General features: G+C 44.8%; 1 protein-coding gene across 3 annotated transcripts; it reads right to left on the bottom strand.

Annotated features, from left to right (window-relative positions):
• Positions 1–3,994: 3,994 nt before the first annotated feature.
• On the bottom strand, positions 3,995–13,510 carry LOC123998252 (homeobox protein MOX-2-like). 3 transcript variants are annotated; one of them, XM_046303303.1, is made up of 5 exons: positions 13,216–13,510; positions 12,508–13,073; positions 6,951–7,123; positions 5,216–5,322; positions 4,743–4,882 (listed from the first exon to the last, which is right to left on the bottom strand). In XM_046303303.1, exons 1-5 carry the CDS (start codon positions 13,296–13,298, stop codon positions 4,879–4,881), a joined length of 933 nt encoding a protein of 310 aa, XP_046159259.1. In that variant the 5' UTR covers positions 13,299–13,510; the 3' UTR covers positions 4,743–4,878. The 3 variants fall into 3 exon arrangements, with proteins under 3 accessions (XP_046159257.1, XP_046159258.1, XP_046159259.1); XM_046303301.1 differs by lacking the exon at positions 5,216–5,322 and having other exon boundaries at positions 3,995–4,882; positions 13,216–13,444; XM_046303302.1 differs by lacking the exon at positions 5,216–5,322 and having other exon boundaries at positions 3,995–4,882; positions 12,508–13,443.
• Positions 13,511–14,289: the final 779 nt, after the last annotated feature.

Below are 14,289 nucleotides of genomic sequence, written 5' to 3'. Positions count from 1 at the left end.
GCTGCGAACTGCCAGGGGTTCCTCTTGCAGCTGGATTTATACCTGGCAACCATCCACCTGGCTCCTTCGGGCCGAGAGAGGGTGTGCGCCCTCGTCTCGTGCCTCACCGGGAAAGCCCTGGAGTGGGTGAATGCCGTGTGGAGAGAGGGAGATGCGGTGTTAGACCAGTTTAGGAGTTCACCCGTCCGATTCCAGGCAGTTTTTGACCACCCGCCCGAGGGTAGAGCGGCGGGTGAACGCCTATTCCATCTGAGGCAGGGGACGAGGAGCGCCCAGGAGTTCGCCCTGGAGTTTTGAACCCTGGCTGCCAGCGCGGGATGGAACAACAGGGCCCTGATCGACCATTATCGCTGCAGTCTGCGCGAGGACATCCGTCAGGACTTGGTCTGCAGAGACACCACCCTCACGTTCGATCAGCTGGTGGACCTGTCCATCCGGCTGGATAACCTGCTGGCTGCCCGCAGACATTCAGATCGTGATCTGTTGGTTCCATCCCCCCGCACCCCCTCTCCGATACCCATGGAGCTGGAAGGGACGGTGCGCAGGGAGACCGGAGGGGGTTCCAGCTTGTGCAACATCTTTTGCCGCAGAGGTCACACTGCAGGTCCGTGCCGGGTTGGTTCCTCTGGGGATCGAGGCAACAGGTAGGGCGCTCTGGCGTCACCCCAGGTGAGCCGGCACCATTCTCACCCAGAGCACTCTGTCGCGCACATGTTTGTGTATGTCACTTTTTCTGAGTTTTCCCCGCATTCCAAGCATAAGGCGTTCGTCGATTCAGGCGCGGCTGGGAATTTTATAGATAGATAATTCGCCCATAGTTTAGGGATCCCCATTGTTCCCATGGCTGTGCCTTTCCCCGTTCACACCTTAGTTAGTCAACCATTAGGGTCAGGGTTGATCAGGGAGGCCACCGCTCCTCTGGGCATGGTGATGCAGGGGGGTCACAAGGAGAGAATTAGTCTCTTCCTTATTGACTCTCCTGCGTTTCCCGTGGTGCTAGGCCTACCCTGGTTAGTTTGTCATGACCCCACTGTTTCTTGGCAACAGAGGGCTCTCACGGGGTGGTCGCGAGAGTACTCAGGGAGGTGTTTTTGCCGAGTTGACTCAATTACCACCCCTGCGTTTCCCGTGGTCGACGGGGCGATTGCGCAATAAATCTCCTGGTAGACGCTGCACTTCCCAGGAGTCACATGTAATCCCCTCTCACAGGCGGAGACGGGGGGCTATCAAAACATATGTCTCTGAATCCCTGCGCCAGGGGTACATTCCCGCCTCCTCGAGTTTCTTTTTTGTGAAGAAAGAGGGAGGCCTGCGCCCGTGTATTGACTATCGGGGTCTGAACCAGATCACAGTGAGGTATAGTTACCCGCTTACCGCTCATAGCCACAGCGATTGAGTCAATGCACAGGGCACGTTTCTTCACCAAACTAGATCTCAGGAGAGCTTACAACCTGGGGGAAAGCCGTCTTCCACTCGAATCCAGGAGGGAGACGAGTGGAAGACGGCTTTCAGTGCCCCCTCAGGGCACTATGAGTATCTTGTCATGCCGTACGGGTTGATGAATGCGCCATCAGTCTTCCAGGCCTTTGTAGACGAGATTTTCAGAGACCTGCACGGGCAGGGTGTAGTGGTGTATATTGATGACATTCTGACATACTCCGCTACACGCGCCGAGCATGTGTCCCTGGTGCGCAGGGTGCTTGGTCACCTGTTGGAGCATGACATGTACATCAAGGCTGAGAAGTGCCTGTTCTTCCAGCAGTCTGTCTCCTTCCTAGGGTACCGCATTTCCACCTCAGGGGTGGAGATGGAGAGTGACCGCATTTCAGCTGTGCGTAATTGGCCGACTCCCACCACGGTAAAGGAGGTGCAGCGGTTCTTAGGGTTTGCCAACTACTATCGGAGGTGCATCTGGAGTTTTGGTCCGGTAGCGGCTCCCATTACCTCTCTGTTGAAGGGGGACCAGTTGGACAGGGCTTTTAGTCACCTGAGGGCTCTGTTTACCTCGGCTCCCGTGCTAGCCCATCCGGATCCCTCTTTGGCGTTCATAGTGGAGGTGGACGAGTCCTAGGCTGGGATAGGAGCTATGCTCTCTCAGCGCTCGGGTACGCCACCGAAGCTCCGCCCCTGTGTCTTCCTCTCAAAGAAGCTCAGCCCGGATCGTAACTATGATGTGGGGGACCGGGAGCTGTTGGGGCCATGTTTTTCACCCGTTTTGTGTTTACCCTTTCCTACAGACCAGGCACCCAGAACATGAAGGCAGATGCATTGTCCCGGCTGTATGACACAGAGGAGCGGCCCATGGATCCCACTTCCATTCTCCCCGCCTCCTGCCTGGTTGCGCCGGGAGTGTGGGAGGTGAACGCGGACATTGAGCAGGCGTTACGTGCAGAGCACGCTCCCGTCCAGTGTCCTGCTGGGCGTCTGTAAGTCCCGTCTGCTGTTCATGACCGGTTGATCTATTGGGCCCACACGTCACCCTCCTCTGGTCATCCTGGGATCGGTCGGACAGTGCGCTGTTTGAGCGGGATTTATTGGTGGACTACCTTGGCTAAGGACGTGAGGGTTTATGTTTCCTCCTGCTCAGTGTGTGCCCAGTGTAAGGCTCCTAGGCACCTGCCCAGAGGGAAGTTACACCCCTTACCCGTTCCACAACGGCCTTGGTTGCACCTGTCGGTGGAATTTCCAACCGATCTACCACCCTCACAGGGTAAAACCGCGATCCTGGACGTTGTGGATCGGTTCTCAAAGTCCTATCATCTCCTCCCTCTGCCCGGTCTCCCTACGGCCCTACAAACTGCGGAGGCCTTGTTAACGCACGTCTTTCGGCACTACAGGGTGCCTGAGGATATAGTGTCTGATCGAGGTCCACAATTCATGTCTAGGGTCTGGAAGGCGTTCATGGAACGTCTGGGGATCTCGATCAGCCTTACTTCAGGGTTTCACCCCGAGAGTAATGGGCAGGTGGAGAGAGTAAACCAGGATGCGTTCGTGCCCTGGGCCGAGATGGCACAGAACTCGATTCGCCACTCCTCCACTAACCTCTCTCCCTTCCAATGCGTACTAGGGTACCAGCCGGTACTGGCACCTTGGCATCAGAGTCAGACCGAGGCTCCTGCAGTGGACGACTGGTTCAGCGGCGTCCGTGTTCACCTCCAGCGGGCCGTGCTGCACCAAAAGCAGAACGCAGACCTCCACCATAGTGAGGCCCCGGTGTTCACACCTTGGAAACCGGGTTTGGCTCTCGACCCGAAACCTGCTCCTCGACCTGCCATGAAGGAAACTGGGTCCGCGGTTTGTGGGCCCATTTAAAGTCCTGAGGAGAGTGAACAAGGTTTGTTATAGGTTAAAGCTTCCACCCGATTACCGTATTAACCCCTCGTTCCATGTGTCTCTCCTCAGGCCGGTGGTGGCTGTCCCGCTCCAGGAGTCTGAGGTGCGGGAGGTCCCTCCGCAACCTCTGGACATCGAGGGGGCCCCGGCGTACTCCGTTCGTTCCATACTGGATTCGAGGCGTGGGGCGAGGGGCCTTCAGTATCTCGTGGAGTGGGAGGGGTACGGTCCGGGGGAGAGGTGTTGGGTTCCGGTCGAGGACGTGTTGGACCCTTTAATGCTGCAGGAGTTCCACCGTTTTCGTCCGGATCGCCCTTCGCCGATCCATCTTTCATTTTCCATTTGTTTTGTCTTGTCTTCCCACACACCTAGTTTAAATTCCATCAATTACATGTTGTGTATTTAACCCTCTGTTCCCCCCATGTCCTTGTCCGGTATTGTTTATTGTAAGTGCTTGTGCACGTTATGTCTGGTGTGCGTCGTGTTTTGTACCCATTTATTGATTGTTCTGTTTTCTGGTGGGTTTTATTATTAAACTGCGCAGTTGGAAACAGTTTTTTCTCTCCTGCGTCTGACTTCTTTGCCGCCAGTACGCACCCCATACATCAGTAGAACCTCTGTTCATGCAATATTCAGTTTTGTTTACAAATATCAGTCAGGGTAGAAGAAAATGGCCACTAAGGAACATCATAAATGTTTATTACTGTGTGAGTGGTATAGTGTGTATTAGAAATGATTGCTATAGCGAAGGTAAGAAAAATACAGATAATAAAGTTCAGAGTATATTGTAAATTAGCTGAAATTTGATTCTCCTGCACACTTGATTTAATCAATAATTTCATTACATCACAATTTCTATGACATACAGTAGAAACCAATTGAGGCAAGTGTTCAACAGTGCAAATCAAAAGCATGAACTTGCCACTTTTTCAATGCAAGACACACAGCATGGAATGTTCATAACAATTCGGCCAATTATGAATCTGTCCTAATATTCTAAGAATATGTTCTGCTTCCAAAAGCAGAGCGTTGATTGGAGGCACGTTCGTAACATATGCTTAATGTGCATTGACCTTTTGCAATATCTCATATTCCTGCGTTAGGGTTCGCAGTTCTTGAAACGTATTGGTGATCTTAGTTTGGTTTAAGCAACGTCCTAACATGCATCTTCTTAGATCAAGTAACACACGTAATTTCTTTGTACATTTGTACACACTTATTTAGCATCGTTGAACTTTGCTAACGATGACCAGACACCATGTCCTTTTAAGGACATTCCTGAGATGTTAGGCTGAGCCCACTTTGAGTGGGCGTGGCCTGCTGCTGTGCATCATAAGTGAGCATGCTCGGAACTCTGGTCGCTGTCATGACTGTTCTCATTGGCCAGGGAGTCTGTGGAGTGATGAAGAGCCGCTATACCGGAGAATTCGGATGGCAGCAATGTCCCCTTTTTCACGTTCACCAGTTCTTTTTCCCTTGCTACAGCCCCCTGTTGACCTCCTTTTACTCGTTTCCACTTCATCCTCCTGTTCTGAAACCACACCTTTACCTGTGGAACAACCACAAAAGACACGTTGAGTTATTCTGAAAAGAACAGCAAAATGGCATTTGGCATTGGGGGATCATTTTGCATAGATGGAGACTGTTACGCATACTGAGCAGAGTCCTATTAAAAGATCTGGATATTGATCAAATGGTAAGCCTGAAACCTGATACAGGAGCTGCTGTAAAGGTTTGGCAGCTATTTCTATACTGTAGCAGTGATTATGTGCTGATGTACTGTCACATTCCCTGGCATCAAGACGCTGCTTCCTCTTTTCCCTGACTCGACAACTCCTCCAGTATTTACGTCTCCAAGAATGATGATTAGGCTGTTGCTTACGTAGAAGATTGGGTCCGAGTAGACGTGAGAGTCAACACTGACTGGGTTCTGGATGAGTCTCTCTTTCTCTCCTTTGGTTTATTTTGGGGAGTGTCATGCTGTGAGGCCTAGCTGGGTCACATGGGCAGGAAGTCACTTGATTTTACACACAACGTTTGTCTTAAACCTTCAGCTATACATGCCATGCTGATGATCACATCAGTTGTGGTTATTGATCATTTTTTGGTCCATATGATAGCACGTCAGAAGAGCACATGTGAACTGAAGCCTTTGTCACCTAAATACAGCCTATAGCTCAATGGGGATGGATGAATTTTGTTGCTATTTGTTGCTATGTTATCTAATATACCTGTTTGTGATATATCACTCAAAGGTATTTTTAGTTCAGAGAACAATTTCCCATTTGTCAATGTGTCATTGAGTCCAGTCCCATTGAGTTTCGTAGTTACAAAATCACTATCAGGTTGACGGGCAGAGTTCCAAACACAGCCACCCAGATTTTCTACTGTCATTGGTGTAAATGGATCGTCCTTAAAATACATCTGCAAGCTTGCACTTTTCTCTCCTGTTATTGATAGTGCAGTCAGGCAAGGCGCAGGTTACCGAGTTTGTTGTCACATGGCTACTGTATAGTACATGCTATTTCTACTAATGCTATCATCAGTGGGCTAATGACTCGATTACTTATAATGTTATTATGACTGGTTTGTATGGGCTGTTTTGCAGTCATATTTGTACCTAGATATGAGTTTCCATGTTACTGAAGGTAAGACACAGGCCTGTCTGAGTCATGTGATGCCTAAGGGATCATGTTGCCTCTGGAATAACAGGTAGGTTCTCTAAGAGTTGGTTATGAATTTGATTTTGGTATAAGAAAAATATTGGATGTTCTAAGTGTAATATATGTGCTCCAAAACTGTAAGTAATTACTAGGCTATTATGGGGTAATTACATAACTACTTAATGCAATAAGTGATATGATATTCAATGATATTCACTGTGTTAAGGGTAATGTAAAGTGTGGCAATTATTTATTGTTACATTAACGTTTAGACGGTAGGCATAATATTTTTTATCTTAGTTTATGGTTATATTTGGGCATTTTAAATGACTTTTAAAAGTATTACATTGAAGCACTTGGTAAAAAAAAAATCAAACTCAAGGTTGAAGGTTTTGAGTCTCCGATGTTACGTAAGAAACATATACTGTCAGGTACCAGTCTGTTCTATCCTTTTAATATCTACTGTATATAACAAACTACCTACGGCCAGATGTATGCCACATGTGACATATCGCTTCTCTCTGACACCCCAAAGGTGTTACAGAACACTGTACCATGTTTCCTTCCCCGCAATTTCTCTTCTATTATTTATTTCATGGGACTGTGTTTACAGCGGCCCCTCTGCCTACGCTCTGAGACTAATTTGTCCTAGCTAGGGGAAACAGGAAGTGACTTGCTAGACAGCACCTCCTGCCTTTGTGCCTGTCTCCATTACTTGACTGTAGGCTGACTGAAAGAATAGACCCAAATATCTGGAATATGATAGTCCCTCTTCACAGTCACAGCTGGAGCACAACAGAACACAGAAGTTCTAAAGTTAGGAAAACACTGTATCTCTGTATGGTCTGACTGAGGCAGACTTTTCCCACCACCAGGCATTCATGTGTTATGGGGTCAATATGTTGTAACCCAAAGGAACAAGTGGGAGAATGTTAGAGTGGTGACATTACATACTTGTCTCTCTGTGAGATCGAGGTTGACTGCTATCTCGTAGCGCCTCAGTCTCGTCAGATAGTTGTGATGGGCAAACTCGGCCTCCAGCTCACGGATCTGCTCCTTGGTGAACGCCGTCCGCTCCTTCCTGGGTTTGCTGCTCACATCTGACTTGTAATTCCCGTCTTGGGACTCTGAAATCAAACACGGCACACATAGTTTCTTTCCAGTCAGAGAAATTTATACTCAAAGAAAATAATGATAAAATGAGTATTATATGGCAGGTGCAAGCCAGAGACACAAATACAGACAGAGGAGGGAAGGAGTCAGGTATGGGAAACAATGGGAGATGCCAATCACCTTTTATTGTAGCGCCATTGTTTACGCACACTGTAAGTGGCTGGGAGGACCCAGAAGCGTCTACACATGTGCCTGTTTCTGGCAGCTGTGCTCTCACACACACAATGGGTTGGCTCCTACTCTTTCCAATATGGAGTTCATTTGTCTTACTGTTAATGGAATCGGCTGCTACCCTCGTAGTTTTAACATGCAACGAAACAGCTCTGCAGGATGTGTGAAAATATGTTTCCTCAGTTTATTTACCTCCCTTTTATAAGCGTCTCCTCTTTATGACTAACAAGCTGCCAACTCACAACAATTTGAAAAGGAGTATTTGTCCGATCTCTCGTTTAGATTGGTTTAGATTGGTGTTGTTGGTTTAGTGTTGGTTTGTTTGATTTTGAACAATATCGTCAAACTTTTGAACTTACTGAGAGTGGCTAGACTATGAGATGGACTACAGGGAGAGTAGCATGTATGTCCGTCTGGTTTTGATCTATGATTATGACTATGATATCATACACATAAGGACTAACTGTTACGATTCCCCAGATGAACATGAAGCAATGCAGATCCTTTTTTCCCAAAGATATGCAAGTCTACCACCTGATGATTCACTGGAGTGACGGGAGGAAATTGTTTTATTGAGATTTAAAGGATTTATTTATCCAACCAATGTGGATTAAAAACCTACTTGTCATTCCCATTTTGTTTCAACCTCAGGAGAAGATATTGTTACTTAAAAAAAAAAAATTGGACTGTTTCTCAGAAGGAACATGTTTTGTTAATTTGGTTCCCAAACGTTCCTATTGTGACCAGACTTTGTGGTTGGGCCGTTTGGATATGCTTCAGTTGCACATTGCACTTCAAGGCAACAGCGATTGCATGCTAATTAATCCGCGGTTCTGTTCTGCAGTCTGTGTTAATCCCAACAGGCAGTCCCAAATCCAAACTGTAAATAGGCTGGGAGTTTACAGGCCAGGACCAGGCCAGATACACCACCAGTCATGGGAGTCACTCACTCCGCCACGTCACAGGAGACACTCCGAAACACTTCTTGAAGTTCTTACTGAAAAAGTGTCTCTTTCAAAATATTTGCTCACAGAAAAAATGCTTTCTTTCTCTTTTTCTCACTCTTCTTTAAAGAAATTCATTGCCCATCTCTTTTTGTGTCATAGAAAATATAGAAGAATGGAAAGTTACACAACTTGTGTTTGCAAAAAGCCATTCATCATTGATATTGTGGGGGGAAAAGGAAAGGAAAATTCCAAGCACATGGTGATATGTCATACTGCGTAACTGGCATCCAAGACAGGAATACACTGCAAATACATTGTCTAGTTATTCCCACATAAATGATAAGACTTTTCTTACAGTGTGGTACAGGGGCGGAAATTCTGTGTGTCATTGTATGGTGAATAGCAAATGTCCTATAGCTGGTAACCTTCCATCTCAACATGTCTGTAATTTCACCAGGATAGGCCAACTGTCGGTGTGCCAGAGAGCGGGCCTCATTCAAACATACCTCTTAGATGTATTTACTCTCTGGTAAACACAGACATCGTGTAAGAATAAAGAATAACATGGCCAGCTGCTGGAGACCAGCGCAAAGCCGATTTAAAAAGAGTCCCAAGGTTTTACGACACAGCCACTACACCACAGCAATTAGGTCCTTGCTGGAACCTTCATCTCTCCACACAAAAGGGAATAATGGGAGGAAAATACAGAGCCCAGACACTGGGTAGTTTTAGGGCTCCCAAATGGTCTGAAGCCAGATCAGGGGACCCTTCAAAAAATAGTGTTAGTGTCCCTGCCAACGTTTCTGACAGAGAGACTGCAAAATGAAATGATTATGCTTTTCACTCCTTTCAGTGTTACATTTTCAGTTCATTGGCCGGTCATTTTGTCGATTTTGTTGAGGAATCTTATCTACGGCAAACACAATTCCATTGTGATGTAGAATATTGTAATGCTAGATCTACCAAAATAGCCGCAGCGGTAATACCGAGAATCGCAAAGCCATCCCTGAGTTAGTCCCTGAGCATCACTTGCTACAGCAGCACTCAAAAATACACTCCACAATAACAAAATAGGATACAAGCAATTACTATTACTTCATGTTTAAAATCTTAACACTTTCGTAAGAAGTTTTGGTTACACTTTACTTAAAGCCTACATGTATACTGCATTATAATTCAGTTATAATACACAGTAGGAGACTTGACATGAGACTTTCTGTTTGAACTTTCTGTGTAACTTTCCATTCTTCTGTATGATGACCCGCTACCAATGTCATATAATTATATAATGATCCTGACTAAAAACCAGCAGTTGTTGAGTCAGTAAAAATGTTGAGACATTGTGACACATAACATTATAGCACTTATTGTAAGACAGCATGTACATGTGCATAACATAATGCATAAAGCACTATACCTGCAGGCTAAAGTGTTCCCAAACTTTCAAATCTGCCAGGTTGACCCCTTGCTCCCTCAGAGCTCCAGTATACCCGATCGGCCAGCCCAGGTTACACCAAACGGCACGGCCATATTCCTTCCAGCTGGAACCCTTAAAATTAGCAGGTTTCACAGAAACCAGACACCCAAATACCAGCTGGACCACTCGTCACATGACAGTGTATACCCTGCAGTCCACCTTTTGGAAAAAAATCACACAAAATGATTTGTGTTTCTTGACCAGGAAAGTGTTTTGTTCTGCATTGAACCAAGTTCAAGTGTTTTATTATTGTTTTCGTATCCAATGTAAAGTTTCACATGCGGATTTTACTCAGGTTTCAATCCAGATGGTGAAACCAAATCAGGGCTTTCTCATCGAATTGGCAACACGGTGTTATTTGGACAGCTGATTGGATAAGCTAACTACGCTCAATAATCAGCATGATTGGTGTTAGCGTGAAGAGAATGTAAAGCCCATATAATGAGGCTGCAATAACCATTGGAACTAGTGAATTGAAATGGAGCTTAAGAGCCAAGTGTTAGTTTCCAAATGATTTGACCAAGGAGAACAGGAAATACAGGATGGAGTTCTAAATGTATGAATATAGGAGAGGTTAGTATGGTCAAAACAAGAGCAGTATTATAAATAGTAGTGACTGCCTTCGAAGTTGCGCTCTCTTAGCTTAGTAACTGTGTGTCGTTTTTCCGTCAATTTTAGCGTGGTGCTGGTACTTGTACAATGATTTGTATAATAATACAAAATAACATTCCCGACATCTGAACAATTCTATAAGTCAGGTGTGTTAATCATTTCTATGCATCTTTTTGATATTCCTCTACATCAAATTACCATGAGTTCTTATTTTGGTAACTCTTTTTTTTTTTAAAATAGGGTTGTAATAAACCTCTATTTTATATGCCCTCTGTCTCTATACTGTCCATTAATTTCAAACAGAAAGAATACACATTTAATTGCACACTTAATTAGTTTAAGTCCCTGTGATTTTGTGAAAATGTTCCATCATCTGTTAGAATGAGTCATGTGTCAGAAGGGATCCATGACTGAAGTGGCCAACAGTATCCTGTGTGAGTCAAGCGAAACAGGGCACTGACCACATAGGGAAAATATCAACCAAGTGTTCAAGTGGTGTGTACAGAAACCACAGCCAGGTGACCCACACTGAGGGTGTTCAAATAGACAGAGGTCTAGGCCCAGTGCTGCAGGATGACATTTCAGGTAGGACGTCAGATACACTTTCCATGGAAAACTGATCAGTTTCTACTAATACGTTGACAACAAAATCTTCCCTTCAAAAAAACACTTTAGCACTTACAAAGTGCTTCATATCGATTAGAAAGGTGGAATAGTAAAAAGTTGATATATTAAAGAGATATTGGTATATTCAGAGTTATAAAGACACTGCTAGGCTATGTAATAATGTAGAAATGTATGTTCCAGTTAACTTAACGTAATAAATTACCATATTTGTATTGTTTATATTTTGTCGATATTTCTACACTTTGTGTGTAGAAAGTTAATGGTCCTTTTCAAAAACGCAGAAAATCTCAATGACTATGAAATCCAAGGTCACAAGTCACGCCTGTACAGTATCTACTTGAAGTAAGTAAAGTCATTATTCCAAACCTTATCAATGCAAAATGCATGTTTTCAGTTAGACCATGAATTACTCTACACGTGTGTTCTTGAAATGCTGGCAAAACCTTTTTTTTATGTTGCATATTAATAACTGCTCCACAGTGATTGACAATGTGATCTTCATTTTATTGACAGAAAATAGGCGTAGTAAATGTTTTTTTTTAGTGAAGCACGAAAACATTAGCAGTAAAAATGTTCATGGTTGGTTGTACACTTCATACATTTTTTTAGGACCATTGAACAAACTTGTAGGAAATAGAGAGTAGGTTTCTATGGACATTTGAAAGGTATGTTTTTTTTTTTAAATAAAACGTTTTGTTTAAAGACTATTAGCATTGCAACAAATCTACTAAACTGTATATCAGCTGTTTAACATAATGCTACTGTAACTCACATTTTTTTATTTAATATATTTATTGATTCAACTTCCCAGTCTCTTTTATTAAAATGACTGCATCAACAATAATCCTGGAACTAAGCGCACTCCACAGTAAGAGAAGCCTAAATCCTCTCTGGTGTTTAGTGTCATTCGAAGCACTGGTGTAGTCTTTTACAATCCATGACATTAATATTTTCCAGTGAGCCTTATTTTCTGCCACCTAAAATGTGTTGAAATGAAACAGATGGGATTTAGACCAAAACATGGCAGAAGTCTAATGCCCACACAGTTATCGTCTTGACTTTGATCTCCCCGTTAGTCAACATACTGTAATTGCCGATGTTCATGTCAGCCAACATTCACAAACCTCTTTTGAAACAATATTATACCACATTTTCTGTCAGTGAAGCATAAAACTCCACCACTCCGTCTCCACGGAAATCCTTAGAAGTCTGAGTGATGATGTCGTTCTTGAAACCACACCAAAATTAAACTCTTAATCTCTTTTCAAAACATTACGTTAAGGTACAGTTAAATTATACCCGTCTTGAATAAATGCACTGCAAGTGTATTTTTTGTATTTCAACTGTATGACAATTTATGAATAAGATAAAGATGTGTAGCTTTAGTTTCCCACTTACTTTGTGTAACATTCTACTCAACCCATTTCTACATGCAGCCCAAAGAAGGAAGAAGACAGATAAAAATAAATGTCAACCCAAAAGTTGATCTTTCCTCTCGTCTTACCTGAGCTGTCACTTTTCCTCTTGCCATTTCTCTTCTCTGCCTCAGCAGGTGACAGTGTCTGTCTTCCAAAGTCTGCAGGCACACAGTTGGCCCCCGTGGGGGTGCTGCTGCCCAGGTTGGGGGTGCTGGTACAGAGACTGTTCCTGCCAGGGGTGCCTAGGTCTGGGGGTGCGAGGGCACTATCCTGGGCCAAGTGAGAGTGGGGGTGGGGGTGGCAGAGGTTGTGGCGGGAGTTCGCACTGCCAGGAGAGGGCATCTGTGGAATGTGCCAGCCGGCCTGGTGCTGAGGCGGGTGATGCTGCTGTTGCGGTGCCGGGTGATGCCCGCGGTGAAGATGGTGATGCCCACCGAACAGGCCCTCGTCACCGGGATAGCCAGAGATGATGCAGGCCGAAGGAGAGGAGGTGGCGGTGGAAGAGGCCAGGTCAGGGTAGGAGACGTGGTCCGAGCGTCCGTGGAGAGTCAGCGGAGACTGGGTGAAGGCAGGGTGCAGGGCCTGCACAGTGGCATGGGGGCTGCGGAGGCAGCCAAAGAGTGTGTGATCCATCGCATGCAAACACACAGCCCTCCAGAAAGATAAGGACGGGAGGGAGAGGGGGACAAAAAATGAAAGGTAACAAAAAGGTAAGCCAACTAAGTTTTAAAAAAGGGGTCAAACAAAAGACAGAATATCCAAAATCTACTACTTGTGCTCTTTCCTTAGCTTACCCCAAATGTGTCTCCTTGATAACAGTTCGATAAAAAAAGTTGCGTGTGTGTTGAAAGGGGGCTCCAGTAATAATCCTGGGCATGCGGACAGTTGCCAGGCTGCGCAGGATAAACAGTGAACCCTAGATAAGCTGCCGGAGAGATTCTCAGATGACAGGAGAGGAGACTGGAGACCTGTGGAGTGGAGAGAAAGGTGGTTCCAAGGAACTGCAGTAAGAGAGGAGCTGGCTGAGGGAACGTTATAAATAGGCTGTAACGTGAGAGGGAGGCTGGGTCACAGACTGCGTACTACTGACCACATGCATATGATCGCCCTCCAAAAAACATGGCACAATAAATCAGCACTATTAAAATGGCTGGTGTCTCAGGAAAGAAGGACATTTATTTTTCGACTTTGGCTTTCTTAACTTCTAGTGGGCCCTTTTCTTATTAGAAAATAGTCCATAATGTTTGAGATGATGATGGTGTTATGTGTTAGGGTTGTACCATTTGCACCTCAATACTTACCATAAGAGATGGGATGTAAAAATGTGAACAGACATGAGGGGTTGGTGTCAAGGGATAGTTCGTTATGTATTGTCTTACCCTTGTTGATATCGTTGTGAGGTTAGTTATGTTGAAGCACGTGTTGCTTTGCTTCCTTTCCAATGCTATCTCATACTAGTATACTGTACCTCTGTATGGGTAGTTTGTAAACACCAAAAAAATGCCTTACCATATATATATATACAGTACCAGTCAAACGTTTGGACACACCTACTCATCATTCAAGGGTTTTTCTTCATTTTTACTATTTTCTACATTGTAGATGAATACTGAAGACATTAAAACTATGAAATAACACATATAGAATCAAGTAGTAAGCAAAAAAGTGTTAAACAAATCACAAGATACATTATCTTTGACTTGATGACAGCTTTGGGCACTCTTGGCATTTTCTCAACCAGCTTCATGAGGTAGTCACTTTAACAGGTGTGCCTTGTTAAAAGTTAATTTTTGGAATTTCTTTTCTTCTTAATGTGTTTGAGCGAATCAGTTGTGACAATCAGTGTTGTGAAAAGGTAGGGGTGGTAG

The sequence above is a fragment of the Oncorhynchus gorbuscha genome, linkage group LG15 (genome assembly GCF_021184085.1).
Source record: "Oncorhynchus gorbuscha isolate QuinsamMale2020 ecotype Even-year linkage group LG15, OgorEven_v1.0, whole genome shotgun sequence".
Taxonomy (NCBI): domain Eukaryota; kingdom Metazoa; phylum Chordata; class Actinopteri; order Salmoniformes; family Salmonidae; genus Oncorhynchus; species Oncorhynchus gorbuscha.
This window is presented reverse-complemented; position numbering and strand designations above follow the sequence as displayed.